The sequence below is a fragment of the Balaenoptera ricei genome, chromosome 20, assembly GCF_028023285.1.
Source record: "Balaenoptera ricei isolate mBalRic1 chromosome 20, mBalRic1.hap2, whole genome shotgun sequence".
Lineage (NCBI taxonomy): Eukaryota > Metazoa > Chordata > Mammalia > Artiodactyla > Balaenopteridae > Balaenoptera > Balaenoptera ricei.
Genome location: NC_082658.1, coordinates 25,387,386 through 25,402,081, shown reverse-complemented (window position 1 = coordinate 25,402,081; position 14,696 = coordinate 25,387,386). Strand labels below are relative to the sequence as shown.

Below are 14,696 nucleotides of genomic sequence, written 5' to 3'. Positions count from 1 at the left end.
GACATTCCAGCAACTGATCTGATGAGTGTTTGCATTCAAACCCATGTTCTTTTTTTCTTCTTCTTTCATCGATTCCTCTGTTCATACTGCCCCTTCAACCAGATTTGCCACCCATCCACCCTTTACAACTTAACCCCTTAGGACTCAGCTCCAAATATCACCTACTTTTCGAGGCCTTTCCTGTCCTCCCTCCCAGGGTGCAACGCAGCCACTCAGCTGGATTTGATAGCCCTTCTATGTGTCCCCCTCATACTCCACGCAGACCTCTCTGACATTGCACTGAATGCGTTGTATCATGAATGTCTGTCTGTGGCTCCTTTAGACAGTAATCTTCTTGCTAACAAGGCCTAGGAATTAGTCTTCCAGACCTTAGCAGGATCCAGCCTCCCTTATGCTAATCAAAACCTGGCCTTCTGGGCTTCCCTGGTGGCGCAGTGGTTGAGAATCTGCCTGCCAATGCAGGGGACACGGGTTCGAGCCCTGGTCTGGGAAGATCCCACATGCCGCGGAGCGACTAGGCCCGTGAGCCACAATTACTGAGCCTGCGCGTCTGGAGCCTGTGCTCTGCAACAAGAGAGGACGCGATAGTGAGAGGCTCGCGCACCGCGATGAAGAGTGGCCCCCACTTGCCGCAACTAGAGAAAAGCCCTCGCACAGAAACGAAGACCCAACACAGCTATAAAAAAAAAAAAAAAAAAAAAAAAACCTGGCCTTCCGCGGCTTAAATACCCTCAGCAGCTTCCTATTGCAATGAGGGTCAAAAAGAAAGTTCTTACCTGAGCTCACAGCAAGGTCCTTTAGACTTGACCTCATCTTCTTCTCCAGCCCCATGTTTTACCCCTCCCAGGTTTGTCCTCACCCCGCACCCCCCACTTGCCTGCAACAGTTCACTTTGACAGTTCACATTGCCCTGACTGCCCACCTGCTGTGTGTTCCTGCACCACCCTTGACTTTCCTTTCCTCACGGCAGCACTTACTGATTAAACTGTATCCCTGTTTCATGCCTTCTATGCTAAATTCCATGAAAATAAGAGTCATTTGAATTTAGCTCACTTTTCTAACCTAGCCCAGCATGGAACAGGCACTCAATAATATTCAATAAATCATGACATCATGACTTTACAAGCTCTTTTTGTCACCAGGCCATCTGGGGTGATCCAAATGACTAGGAGGAGTTCCACAGGACCGGACATGACGTGGGGGAAAAGGACCCCCCAACTCCAGTCCTCAACCCAAAAGCTCTGAATGGAAATTCTGGTTCCTAGGCAGACAGTGGAGGGGGGAAATGGGAGGAGTAACTGTTTCCCAAGGACTGTCCCGGGTCTCAGGGAACTGCAGTCTTTTCAGACCCCACGAGTTTAGGTGTCAACTGCTGAGCCAGGGAAGCTTTCCTGGGAGTGTTTCCAAGTGGGGTCAGCAGTGACCTAGCAGGTGGTAATGGGAGAGAAGAGTTCAAAGCAGGACTGGGGAATGGATTCATGATGCATGCAGCCAGACATCTTTACTCATTCTGTGACTAAGAGAAGGTGAACATCCACTGGTTCCCTGGGCGTCCCAGGATACTTGGTTCTGGATACGGAGGGGGCTGAGGAGGGGCAGGCATTCAGGGTGAGGGGCTCCAGTGCCATCAGCTTATCATACAACCGCCTTTTTCCTTGAAGGGATTCTTGTCCTCAGGGATGCCTTTGAGAAGAGGGTCATTTCCTGCTTCGGCCTCCACGTAATCCTTGATTTCCTTTCCTGTCTTAGAAATCTGCAAGAAAGTAAAGTGTGGTTCTAGCCCTTGTCTGTTGCTCAGTATTCATGATTTGTTCAGTCCCAAGAAAGCAGGCTTCTGGGCAGGGTGGGGATAGAGGCCAGAGAGGAGAAAGATGAGAGGCACAGGCAGGTGTGAGTTCCTCGACCAGAACCGCAAAGCCTGACTCTTACTGTGAGGGACTTTTTGGCCAGGCCTGGCCCAGGGACAGGGCCGGACACGTTGAGCCCTCCAGGCCCTGAGGTTATCTCTTACACACCTTTGTGGGATCAAACCCTGGCCTCCTTCCACTTCCCAGCCCATTCCAGAGGCACCTCCTGCTCTTTCTACTGCCCTGGAGAAGGACCACCACCGGGCTGTCCATCACTTCCTCCTTTGTGTCCCGGCTCCATGAGGACCAGAAAGGGATGGAGAATAGGGAGCAGGGAAGGGAATAGGAGGCTCACCGGAGCTCTTGGGTTCTTCACTTCCTTCTTCAGCTGCTCCACCTCCATCTTTAAGAGCTCCTTCTCGCTGAGCTCCTGGGCCATCCTGCCCTGGAGAGACCAGGTCCTGGAAAGGATTCCACAGCTGGGATTGCAAATCCCCTGGGCTCCCCCAGCTCCCTCCTCTGTACTCCCCACACCTCAACTTCTACCCTCTTCCCTGCTCACCGTATATTCTCATCACTCACCGTAGATTCACTGCACCCCCGCCCCCACCCCATTATGAGTCTAGCCTCCGGAGGAGAGGATGCTCCCAGCCTCATGGGGGAGGCACACACAATCTTTGCCCTTTAGATAAGACCTGTCTATGGAAGGAAAGGGAATCAGAGCGTGGAGAAGGGTTTTTTTCAGTGAGGCAGATTTGGGAAGCAAAGTTATTGTTCCAGCTAATGACACAGGTAGAAGTTTTCAGGAAACTCCAGGTCCTGTCAGAAGAGAGAGTAGTTTAGTGACTAAGAGAAAGACTCTGGAATCTGCCAGACTCCAACTCTGATCGTGACTCTGCTGCTTCCAAGCTGTGTGGACTTAGGCAAGTTGCTCATCCTCCTGGAGCCTTAGTTTCCCCATCTGCAAAATGGGTATAATAATGGTACCTACCTTATATGATTATTGTGAGTACTAAGAAAATAATGCATGTAAAATATTTTAACACACTGCCTGGCACTTAATGAACACAATACATTTATCATCAGCCCAGTGCAACCTTAGCCCCTCTTACCTGCCAAGAAAGAACGTGCACTTCAAGTCTTGTCCCCGATCCAGACAAGATGGAGTTTGAGCCTCCTAGCTCCTCATCAGCTGAAAGTCTTTGGATAAAGCAGATGGTTTGGAAGCCCAAATCTCTGATGCCTAAGCTGATCATAGGCTCAAGGTTCTAAGCCCACCCAACAGCCTGAGCCTCCAAGACTGCCACCACTGCAGGAACCCTGCCCCCTGCATCGGTCCCCCTCCTGTAATGACCCCTCTGGCTTAGAGCCCACTTCCCTGTTCTCACCCTCCAGCCCTGATTGCTCCCCTTCCCCAGCCTTCTCTCCCAAGCCCTCTCCTCCCCTACCTCTGAGCCTGCTCTGAGGCTATTCTTCCCAGTGAGGCAATTCCTAGACCAGCTCCTAACTTCCCTCACCCGAGAAGCCTTGTGTCCCCATTTCGAGCCCCACCATTTCACCTTACAAGGTTCTCCCAGCTCAATCTTCATTCACTCATTCAGTAAAAATGTACTCAGGACGCTGTGCCTGTCAGCACTTGGGCCCATGGCTACCTCTAACACCTGTGTCCACACTTCTTTGCCTCCATGCCTCCTCTTGAGCCCCATGTGTGGGTCTCCCTCAGCAGTCCCTGAGCTCAGGGCCCACGTCCTGATCTCTCTCTTGGTCTCCTCCCAGGACCACCCAAGGGCTATGCCATTTAACAGTCACTGAGCTCCTGCTCAGGCTGACGCCCGTCCAATGACAGGGAACCCTCTCAAGGAGCAGATGTTAAGGGACCGATGTGGTCAGTGAGGGATCCTCTTTTTTCTCCTGACTCTAGAATCAATGACAGAATCCCCAGTGGGAGGGGCGGGGAGGAGCCCCGGAGTCCGTCCTAACTTCCCCTGCTCCAGGATCCAAGTCCCACTCACAGCTCTGAGCACTAAGAAATTGAGATCAGGACAGGACCCCGGACGTCATCCAGTCTGAGTCTCCTGTGAATGCAGGAGATGGAGCACAGACCTCCTGAGGCGGGCTCAGGGCTCTGGCCACCGCTGCCTCCTAAGACTGACCTGTTCATCTAGGAATTTAAACCTAGTGCTTCTCAAAGCCAAGTCCTTCCTGTTGTCCCATCTGAGTCCCTGATTCTACGCTTGGTCAGTTTCATCTTGTCCTGCCGCTATCAGGCACAGAGCATGTATGTACACCAGATCTTCATTGCAGGTGACCCTTCAGAGACTTGATGATGATTCTCAGGGGACCTCTGGCTGTATCTTCCCAGTGTCCAGCCTGGTTTCCCGGGCTGCTGCTTCGACTGTTTTCCATTGTTGTGGCACCACCGCCCTGTGGCCCCGAGCACAACCGGTCTCCATATCCTCTCCACTCTCCAGTCCCCTGTCTCTTGGTGACTCATCCCCGAGCTTCCCAAGGAAGCCCCCACCCTCTGCCCTTTCCTCCCCTTCCATGAGTGGAAAATCCATCTCCACCCCCAGAGCAGGCCAGCCCCCTTCCTCCTGTCTCCCATCCCAGCCCCCGTTGCAGTTTCCTCTCCAGGCCCAGGGAGCAATCACAGCCGCCCCGACCTTGGCTTCCTCTGCTGGGAGGGATTGGGGGGCTGGGCCCCTGCAAGGGGCCCCCAGCTTCCCCCTTCGCCTGGGCAGGGGACAGAGAAGCACAGGCCCAGGGAGCGGGGACTAACTTCCTCTTGTGCCGGAATGAGCATGTCTGCCCTTTGCAAGTGGGTTTGGGTCTCTCAAGCAGAGGAAACCAAAAGCAGTGAGAGGGAGGGAAGGCGGAGCGACCAATCAAGGGCGGGGTGAGGCGCAAAGCCAGCGGGCTCCCCGGGGAGCCAGGCAGAGGCGGGGGGCCATGGCGGAGCTGCAGCAGCTGCAGGAGTTTGAGATCCCCACGGGCCGGGAGGCCCTGCAGGGCAACTACAGCTCCCTGCTGCGAGTCGCAGACTACTGCGAGGACAACTACGTGCAGGTAAGCAGAGCAGGCGCGGCCCCGGCGGCCCAGCCCCTCCAGGGGCCCGGACCCCATCCTGACAGGTGCTCGGCCTGGGCCTTGGCTGATCTAGCCTCCCACTGCAGGTCGGCTTCATCCCAGTCCCGCAAACTCTAACGCTGACTCATGCTCCCCAAGCCCCCACTGTGCCCCTTCTCTCTCCCAGAGCCTCAGAGATGCCCGGCAGGCAGCACTACCCTGTCCTGCTACAGGCCTCATCCTAGGCTCATCTCCCTCCTAGCCTTGCACTCAGATCCAGAGGCCCGAAAGACTTGTCCTCACACACCTGTTGGTGCCATCATTCCATGTTCAAGCTGGCTCTAGGTGAGACTTCAGAAGAACTTCTTCCCATTGTCATGAACTTGAGATGGACGAGGGAAAGTTCTGTTCCTGATATCTGAGGGAGAGCCGAGAGATGGTTACGCTAGGTTAAAGAGATGGGTTCTGACTCAGAGGCAGGGAGATGGACAATACGACTGCCGGGAACAGGCTACTGGCAAAAGATAAGGATAGTGGCATTTTAGAATAGTTTTCTAAATTGTGGGGTTGTCCCAGGACCGCAAGTCTGGAGCACGGGAAACTTAACAACGATCGAGCACCTCTGTTATTTCATTAACCCTCATAACCGCCTTGTGAGACAGTATCATTATTCCAATTTCATAGATGAAGAAACAACAGTTCAGGGAGGTGAGGTGACTTGTCCAAGTCATACAGCTTGGCAATGGTAGAGCGGGCATCAGCCCAGGACTCCTGACTTCTGAAGATGAGCCCTTTCCTCCCTGCCTTCCCCTCCCTGACATGCTGTATGATTTTAAGATAGTTATTTGCACTGGGACCTCCCGGCTCAGTAGGAGTGTGGAAAAAAATAATAATAAAAGGAGCAAGTGCTTATGGGAAAATGGCAGATTAAAGAGAGTCAATGATAGCAACAGTTAAGGCGCTTTGCTCTGCACCCGAACTGCCCTCATCGCCTCCTTCAGTCCTCACCCCAGTCTGTGAGGTGAGGACCACTCCCACTTCACAACCAGGAGGCTGAGCTTCGGAGAAGTTAACTCACTTTCCCAAGGTCTCCAAGCTAGTGGTAGAACCTGGATTCGAACCGGCAACTCTGACTCCAGAGCAGCACCCCCAAACCTCTGGTTGAAAATGCTACCCCATGTGTAGATATTGAGTGACTGATTGTAGCTACTGCAGATGAGCTGGAATGTGGCTTGTAAACCAGCTCTATTCTCCAAGCACTGGAAGGCATGCTCCTTCTATGGACTAGGATGGAGGCTGGCCTTCCCATTCCTTCAGTAACTTCTGCGCATCTCAGAGCACTTCCAGATGGGTTCTCGTTTGCACACAGTGTGCACACAGAATTTGAGGTCGCAAAGAGCTGAGTCCAATTTCCAACTCCTGGACCTGGGACAAGTTTCCCCTCTGATTCTTATATCTTCCTTCACAGTGGTCATATGGGTTAAATGTAATAATGTATTAAAGCATTTAGCCCAGCGCCTCCTCCTTAAGAAGTGCAGGATAAATGGCAGCTGTTATCATTATCACCATCATCATCATCTTTCATCAGAAGGATGGAAGACACATATAGATATTAAAAGTCAATTCTAGTGAGGTGAAGCAGCCCTTGCAAAAACACTCAGGGCATCGGAAGCCCTGACCCAGGTCAGAATCTGTAGATTTATGCTTCGTTCATGCAGAACACTAACTACTAGACCACACAACCAGTTACCTTTCCAGACTTCTCTGACGATCTTTGTCTGGGGGAGCAAATGCTTAGGAAGTGTTTGGATGACTTCTCAGAACTGGTCTTAAACAAAGCCTGGTTCCCACGACCTCCCTCCCTCCCTCACCCCTCCCTCCACCCCAACCAGGTGTCAGGAAACCCATGGGGAATGGGGGAGGGCAGGCTGGGGTGAACTGCAGAGTTCTCTGTCAGGGTCCATTGAATTTGTAGACAGGGTGATTTGCATGATGAATAAGCAGTCAGCCATGAAGATGGATCCCAGACCTTTGTCCCTCCAGACCTCACTTTCGATTAAGAGCAAAGCCAGGGGTCAGTAGGCATCCAGGCTCTAGCCTCCCAGAGCTGGGCCCAAGCAGACATTTTTCCTGTTTGGACTGACAGGAAAAATCCAGTGATGAATTCCATATGCCAGTCCAGGGAGGGGACAGTACGGGAGAGGCCAGCTAAGACCAGAGAAGTAGTCACTGCTCCATTCTGGGCCTTTGTTCATTTCCTTGCCTACTAAAGGAAGGTCTTGAACTAGAATAAGACCTGCTATGCTTTCTGGTTTGATTTCTTTGCCTTTTCAAGGCACTTGGTTACATATGTTGATGAGATGTAAATTGGATGCAAACGAGCAGCTCTTTCCCTCAGTTGGAACAGAAAGGCAGGGAGGAGCACCTGAGGGGAAAAGCGTGGAGGGGGTGGGGTGGGGCGGGGTGTGTGCGTGTGTGTGTGTGTGTGTGTGTGTGTGTGTGTGTGCTGTCCAGAAGGTTCTGGGCCTGCCCTTTGGCTCGAGCCTGGCTTGGGCTACACTGGAGGCACTCAGGTCTCTCTCAGCACCCTGCTCGGACAGGTTCTAGGTCTGTTCTCCACTGCAGGCCCTGAGGAGTACCTGAGAGCCCTTAGCAAGGAGACCCCAGTGTGCAGCCTTGCTGGTCACTCCGCTGGCCTCTCCCCAGACTTGCCATGGATTGGCCCCCTGCCCTCCATGTCCCTGACCTGAGATGAGGAAGCTGTCTGGGGAACCAAATGACTGGAGAAGCTTTGTCCCAGCCCGCACAGTCCGATCTGGGACGGAAAAAAACCCCTCTTCTGTCTTCAGCCACTCCCTGCCCACCCCACCACCACTGACTGGAAGTGTGGCCCTGGCCAGCACCTGGCACAGTGCCTGGCACGCAGCAGGAAGATGCCCAGCAAGTGTCTGGGTTTGCATTCCATCCGCTGAGTAACTCACAGACACATATTCATTAAGTATCGTCTGTGTGTTGGGCACTATTCCAGGATAGGATACAGAATATAACAGATGCGCTCCCTGCCCTCACAATGCTTACAGTTGTGTGTGTGTGTGTGTGTGTGTGTGTGTATAGATAATAAAGTACATAGATAAATAATTTCTGATAGTGCTCAGTGCTATGAAGAAAAGAGAACAGAGTAAATCTGATAGTGAGTCAATACAGAAGTGGGCTGGAGGAGATCTTAGGGTGGTGAGAGAAGGTGTCTCTGAAGCGCTGAGATTCAATAAGGATTCTAGAAAGAAATACAGCAAGTGCAAAGTCCTGAGGTAGAGGAACTTCCTTGGTGGCACAGTGGTTAAGAGCCCGCCTGCCAATGCAGGGGAGATATGTTCGATCCCTGATCCGGGAGGATCCCATATGCCACGGAGCAGCTAAGCCCGTGCGCCACAACTACTGAACCTGTGCTCTAGAGCCCACGTGCCATGACTACTGAGGCCGCGTGCCACAACTACTGAAGCCTGCACACCTCGAGCCCGTGCTCTGCAACAAGAGAAGCCACCGCAATGAGAAGCCCGTGCACCGCAATGAAGAGTAGCCCCTGCTCGCTGCAAATAGAGAAAGCCCGCACACAGCAACAAAGATCCAACGCAGACAAAAAAAAAAAGTCCTGAGGTAGAAACAATCTTAGCTTGATCAGGAAGAAAGACCCAGTGGCCAATGTGGCTGGAGGGGCGTGAGTGAGGGAGAGCGGAAGGCAATGAGGGTGAGGAAGAAAGCAGGAGCCAGCCTTGTGAGGCCCTACATAGGCCACGGTTAGAAGTTGCTTTATTCTCAGTGTGTTGGGAAGCTGTTGGAGGGAATGAATGATTGAAGTCACTCTTCCTGGGCCTCAGTTCCTTATCTATAAAATGGATCAGATTATTGCTTCCCAAACACCAACTTGAAGACTGGAGATAAACCAGGAGCACAGGAGTCACCTGAGGAACTTTTAGAGGTACAGATTCATTGGCCTCACGCCCAGGGGATTCTGGTTAGAAGGTCTGGGATGGGGGCCTGAGGTTGGTTGTTTGGTTTTCAAGTCTGAGAATATCTCTTCCAGCCAGTACTGATGTCCTCTTTCCTTTCTACCATTCACCCTTTACCCACCCCCCCCCCCAAATCTCTTCAGGAGGATGGTGGGGCCAATCCTGTGTGACTATTTGAGAAGGGTGCCTTTTCCTTCCCTTGCACCCAGTCCTCAAGGCTGCAGATTCACTTTCCTGATGTCCCCTGAGTCCTTCTTAGTACGTCATTCTTTTTTTTTTTTTTTTTAATTAAATTTATTTTACTTATTTATTGGCTGTGTCAGGTCTTCGTTGCTGTGTGCGGGCTTTGTCGCGGTGTGCGGGCTTCTCATTGAGGTGGCTTCTCTTGTTGCAGAGCATGGGCTCTAGGCGTGCGGGCCTCAGCAGTTGTGGCGCACGGGCTCAGCAGTTGTGGCACGCGGGCTCCAGAGTGCGGGCTCAGCAGCTGTGGCTCACAGGTCTAGCTGCTCCGCGGCATGTGGTATCCTCCCAGATCAAGGCTCGAACCCATGTCCCCTGCATTGGCAGGAGGATTCTTAACCACTGCACCCCAGGGAAGCCCTTACTACGTCATTCTTACAGAAACCTCCTCAAACATCTGAGGGTTGCCACTTTCTCCCAACTCAGCCCCCACCTTCCCTACACCCTATCCCATCCCAGCCCACCCAGCCACGGCCCCAGTGGAACATGCTGGCCTCAGGCCAGGGCTGTGTGTATTTCAGGCCACAGACAAACGGAAGGCGCTGGAGGAGACCATGGCCTTCACCACCCAGGCCCTGGCCAGCGTGGCCTACCAGGTGGGCAACCTGGCTGGACACACTCTGCGTATGTTGGACCTTCAGGCGTCTGCCCTGCGGCAGGTGGAAGCCCGTGTGAGCACGCTGGGCCAGGTAAGGGCTGTGGGAATGCTGCTCACCTCAGACCCAACTCTTCAGCCCCACCTGGACATCTTCTGCAGCAAAAGTTCTTTCTTGCCTCCTTCCATGTCCAAACGCCCACCTCTGTCACAGAAGGCTGGCACTCCCCAAACTTTTCGAGCCTTCTTGTCTTTGTGGCTGTGTCTCAGGGGTGGGCCTTGCTGCCCCATCGGACCAGGAACTCCCTGATGGCAGAACTTTATCTTTCTCTGAATTCTATCCTACATGGTAGAAAGCAGGCTCTCCCTATCACAGTGGCTGCATAGGACAGGAAAGAGGCAAATGGACCCTGTTTCCATATAAACACAGGCGGTGATTTTATAAATATCCCAGACTCAGAGTGCTTGCTTGGCAAGGTCATCCTCAGCCCTGGAAGCACTGCCACCACCACACAGCACCCCCCGCCCATCTAGCATACGCACCCTCCTCCTTCCTTCCTGGATCCTTGGCCGAGGAATTGCCCCATAAACCACACGCACAGATCCAGCTACACATTGGTCTGGCCTGTGCATCACTCACATGTTCAGTGTGGGTGTGTCTTTTCCTCTCACCCCAACAGATTGGCGTTCCCACCCTCTCAGTGCTGTAGGTTTCTCCACAGTACATTCCAAGAGGAAGTTAATTCACTTATATTATTGTCCCCCCAAAGGAAGAGCTGATCCAGCCACAATTCTCAGCCACCTCCACTTTATCCCCCTCTGCTCCCAAGCCAACCCAGTCTCTTCCCAGCATCCCCAGGGATGTTGTGTTTTCTCTTCCTCGGTTCCTGCTCAGCTAATAATAACCCTTGTTCTCTTCCACCAGGAAGTTGCTCCAAAGTGGCTCCATCCTCAACTGGCAACCCTTTCCCCAAATGCTGTGTGCCCTTGGGGACAAAGCTCACTCTTTCTCTGGACTTCACTGTCTCCGATGGTCCCTCCTCCCACCCCAAAGTCTTAAGGGGAAGGGCGCTGTGCAGAGGCTGCCCCACTGTCATCTCCAACCCTGTCTTGCAGATGGTGAACATGCATATGGAGAAGGTGGCCCGAAGGGAGATCGGCACCTTAGCCACCGTCCAGCGGCTGCCCCCCAGCCAGAAAATCATCGCCCCTGAGAGCCTGCCTCCCCTCACGCCGTACTACAGGAGACCCCTCAACTTCGGTTGCCTGGATGACATCGGTCATGGGGTCAAGGTAGAGAGGGGCTCCTCCTCTTTCTCCACAACTCACCCTCTTCTTTTTTTTTTTTTTGGCTGTGCCACACAGCATGCGGGATCTTAGTTCCCTGACCAGGGATCGCACCTGTGCCCCTTGCAGTGGAAGTGCAGAGTCTTAACCACTGGACCACCAGGGAAGTCCCCCCACCTTCTTCTGCCTCATGACTCTCTTCTCTCTAGACCTTCAGTTTTCTTCCTCAAGCATGTTCCTGTCCCAAGCTGCAGTCCCTTTCCGTCCTCACTCCCTGAAGCCATCACCCTAAGTGGCTCCCCTACTCCACAAGGCCTCCTTAGAGAAGTCCCCTCCCCCCGCTTCCTCCTTAAAAATTCTTCATGACCCCTTTCTTCATAACTGACCTTTACCCTGTATCACACAATCTGCTGCGAGTGACATCTGGGCACCCCCCCCCCATCCTTGTGGGTGGCGGGTGTGTGTGAAAGGGAAGAGGGGGGAGGGAGAATGTCAGGGTGTGCATGAGAATGGCGGCCCAGCCACATGAGATCGGCAACTTCCTCTGTCTGGAGGTTTGAGGTCACTGCACTGAACAGTCACCCCAGAGCTGCTGTTGGGTGGGAAGGGGCCGGGACGCAGCCACTCAAAGGACACTGTGAATGACTCTGGCATTTTCTTCACAGCCCATGTCCTTCTGAGAGGTGGGAGAGGACACCCCCCATCCCATTTTGTTGATTACTTGTCCCCACACTCCAACATTCCAGATTAGATGGGACATTCCCCTGTATCTAAATGGCCCCTTGATATCCTTAACACGCCATCTCCCCCCAGAAAGAGAAAGCACACTCCCTCCTTCAGTCACCAGGCCTCCTCACCAGAAAGTTCTTCCTCTGTCCAACTTAAATTCTTTATGCTTGAGCTCGAGTCCCTTGTGAAGCGTAGCAGAGGACATCACTCCCCATGCACCCACTCTCGGGGAAACCCTGTCACTAACAGAGGTGCTCTCTTGCATGTGGGCTTGCACCTTGTCACCGGTACACTCTAAATGTTCTGCTCCTCTCTGCCCCAAACTCCCCAAAGCCAGTTCCCCAGGCCTGCGAAAATGACAGGTGGGACATTTCTAAGTCAACCTCTACCTCCTCAGCCGCGCACTGGAGTTGGGGTTTCTCAGAGTTAGGGACCACCAAGCTGAGCGCTGGGATGCTTTGCGAGCGGGTGGGGCCCAGCCGCTGAGGCCATGCAGAGGAAGTGGCCTTCTGACCGTGCCAGTCTGAGCCTAGGCAGACTTGAGGCCTGGGATCCAGGCAACGAGCAAGAGTGGGTGGGGTGGGGTGGGAGAATGGGCTGGGAAGTGGAACCGGGAACTTGCTGTGTCCGCGCTCTCCCTCCCAGTTCTCGTCTGCCCCTCCCCCATTTCCTCTCTGGGATGAGGGGGCTATTGCAGGTCCCCCCGGGTGTCAGCCCCGCCCCCTGCTCCTCCCGCAGGATCTGAGCACACAGCTGTCGCGGACCGGGACCCTGTCTCGAAAGAGCATCAAGGCGCCTGCCACAACCGGCTCCGCCACCCTGGGGTGAGTGAGGCCTCCCCGCAATTCTCACCGGCGCCGCCCCATCCAGAAACCCTACTCCCCCACAGCCCCCTTCAAGCCGGGCGCCAAACTTCCTCCTCCGCCAGTTGCCACCTCCCCCCCGCACCGACCGCCTGCTCGCCTGATGCCTTCGCCTTGACGGCACCCCTTCTCTCTGCCCACCCCCAGGAGAGCGCCCCGGATCCCCGAGCCTGTGCAGCTCCCCGTGGTGCCGGACGGCAAACTCTCCGCCGCCTCCTCTGCCTCCTCCCTGGCCTCGGCCGGGTGAGCCGCACAGGTCCAGGTTGGGGGTGGTCGTGAAGGGTGGGGGGTTAAGAGTACTCAGGGTCACGGGGCGGGGCTTATGACGGAAGGGGCGGGGCCAGTTGGGTGCTGAGTTAGGAAGGTGTCCCCCCGCCCCCAATCTAGCCGAGCGCCCGCTTTCTCTGGTCTTCAGCAGCGCCGAAGGTGTCGGTGGGGTCTCCACGACCCAGGAGCAGGCAGTACTCCCACCTCCACCCCCTCCACCTGCTGCCTCCGACGGTTTCCTGCCGCCCCCTCCGCTGGGGGAACTGTGCCTGCCCCCGCCGGGTAAGGAGCTCTGCCCTCTCCTAGCTCAACTTTGGGGTCGTTCTCACCTCCCAATACTTCTCCCCACCCTCACCCTTGTTGGATCCAACTGGGTCTATGTCAGTGATCACTTTGTCCAAGGCAGGAGTAACGGGAAGAAAGGCGGTGGAGGGAGTGAACTAACATAATTTAGCCCCTGCTTTATACCAGACCCCAGGGTCAAAGCTTCTCATCCATTTTCTCACTTTTACTTAACCTCCTAGGATCTTCACACTCCCAGTTAATAGATGAAGCTGAGCCTGAGAGGTTAAACTAAGTCCCTCGGCTCACTCAGCCAAGTGGCAGAGTCTGACAGCCCTACAACTGTTCAATGCTACTGTATTTACTGAGCACCTACTACCTGCTAGAGGCATTGTGGGAGGACTAGGATGAACGGGGGCTGAAAGCAGATTGCAAAAAATGGGTAGATCCTGGGGCCCTGCTCTCCAACACTGAAGTTTCTTGGCATGGAGGGGGTTGCCTGTGTGACACTTGCAGCCTTTCTGCTTTCCCTCTCAGCCCCAGAGCTGCCCATGCCCCTGGACCTGCCCCCTCCTCCACCCTTGGATGTAGATGATTTGGGGCTGCCACCTCCGCCACCACCAGGCTTTGGGCCTGAAGAACCCAGCTGGGTCCCTGATGCATACTTGGAGAAAGGTACTTGACTCCTGGGACTGAAAGGCACCAGATCCTGGGGTCAGGATTCCCCCCTCTTCTAGCCCAGAGCCATTCTCCCCTCCAGCTGCAAAGGGGTGAGGCAGTTTTTCCCCACACCCCCGTAGAGAAGAGAAGCAGCCGGCCTGATATTGAATATTATCTCAGCTGGGGAGGAGTCCCGGGGCTTTGGAGAAGGCATCTCCTGCCCCACTCCCCACGTTGCTCCCTAGAGTCCAGTATGCGGGCACCAGCATCCCTGTGGCAGGGCAAGAGGCACATCTCATGGCACCTTCTCCTCCCGCCCTGCAGTGGTGACACTGTACCCATACATCCGCCAGAAGGACAACGAACTCTCCTTCTCTGAGGGCACCGTTATCTGCATCACCCGCCGCTACTCCGATGGCTGGTGTGAGGGCGTCTGCTCAGAGGGGTCTGGATTCTTCCCTGGGAACTATGTGGAGCCCAGCTGCTGACAGTCTGGGCTCGCTGGGATGCTGACCCAAGCACCGCCTTGAGTGAGCCTCTTGAGTCCCACACCAAAGCCAGCTCCACAGTCGAGACTGGACCAGGCCTGCACATCTCCTGGGCTGTAAGCTGTCTGTTACTTCTCCAGAGGCCTGCTGGAGACAGGAAAGAACTGGAAACCAAGGAGTTTGGTGACCTTATCCACAGGGGACCCTTACACCATGCAAGACAGGGTCTCCAGCTGCAAGTGCCAACTTTGAATAAAACTCTGATGACCTGATGATTGCCCTGTAGGGCTGGGGAACCGAGGGACTGAAAGGCAACCCACTTGTAAGGCTCCCGCTAATTGAGCCCCCTCTGCCTGCCCTAAGCA

At 54.3% G+C, this 14,696-nt stretch overlaps 2 protein-coding genes across 4 annotated transcripts; one reads left to right on the top strand and one right to left on the bottom strand.

Moving 5' to 3' along the window:
- Positions 1–1,130: 1,130 nt before the first annotated feature.
- GNGT2 (G protein subunit gamma transducin 2) lies at positions 1,131–5,400 on the bottom strand. 2 transcript variants are annotated; one of them, XM_059906938.1, is made up of 4 exons: positions 5,221–5,400; positions 2,960–3,047; positions 2,203–2,308; positions 1,131–1,753 (listed from the first exon to the last, which is right to left on the bottom strand). In XM_059906938.1, the coding sequence occupies exons 3-4, from the start codon at positions 2,284–2,286 to the stop codon at positions 1,628–1,630; spliced, it is 210 nt and encodes a 69-aa protein (XP_059762921.1). In that variant the 5' UTR covers positions 2,287–2,308; positions 2,960–3,047; positions 5,221–5,400; the 3' UTR covers positions 1,131–1,627. The 2 variants fall into 2 exon arrangements, with proteins under 2 accessions (XP_059762921.1, XP_059762920.1); XM_059906937.1 differs by lacking the exon at positions 5,221–5,400 and adding an exon at positions 4,001–4,303.
- Positions 4,468–14,603, top strand: ABI3 (ABI family member 3). Of its 2 annotated transcripts, none has more exons than XM_059906931.1 (8): positions 4,468–4,913; positions 9,682–9,849; positions 10,872–11,048; positions 12,510–12,595; positions 12,782–12,877; positions 13,053–13,183; positions 13,721–13,858; positions 14,168–14,603. In XM_059906931.1, the coding sequence occupies exons 1-8, from the start codon at positions 4,797–4,799 to the stop codon at positions 14,329–14,331; spliced, it is 1,077 nt and encodes a 358-aa protein (XP_059762914.1). In that variant the 5' UTR covers positions 4,468–4,796; the 3' UTR covers positions 14,332–14,603. The 2 variants fall into 2 exon arrangements, with proteins under 2 accessions (XP_059762914.1, XP_059762913.1); XM_059906930.1 differs by having other exon boundaries at positions 13,050–13,183.
- The last annotated feature ends 93 nt before the right edge of the window (positions 14,604–14,696 follow it).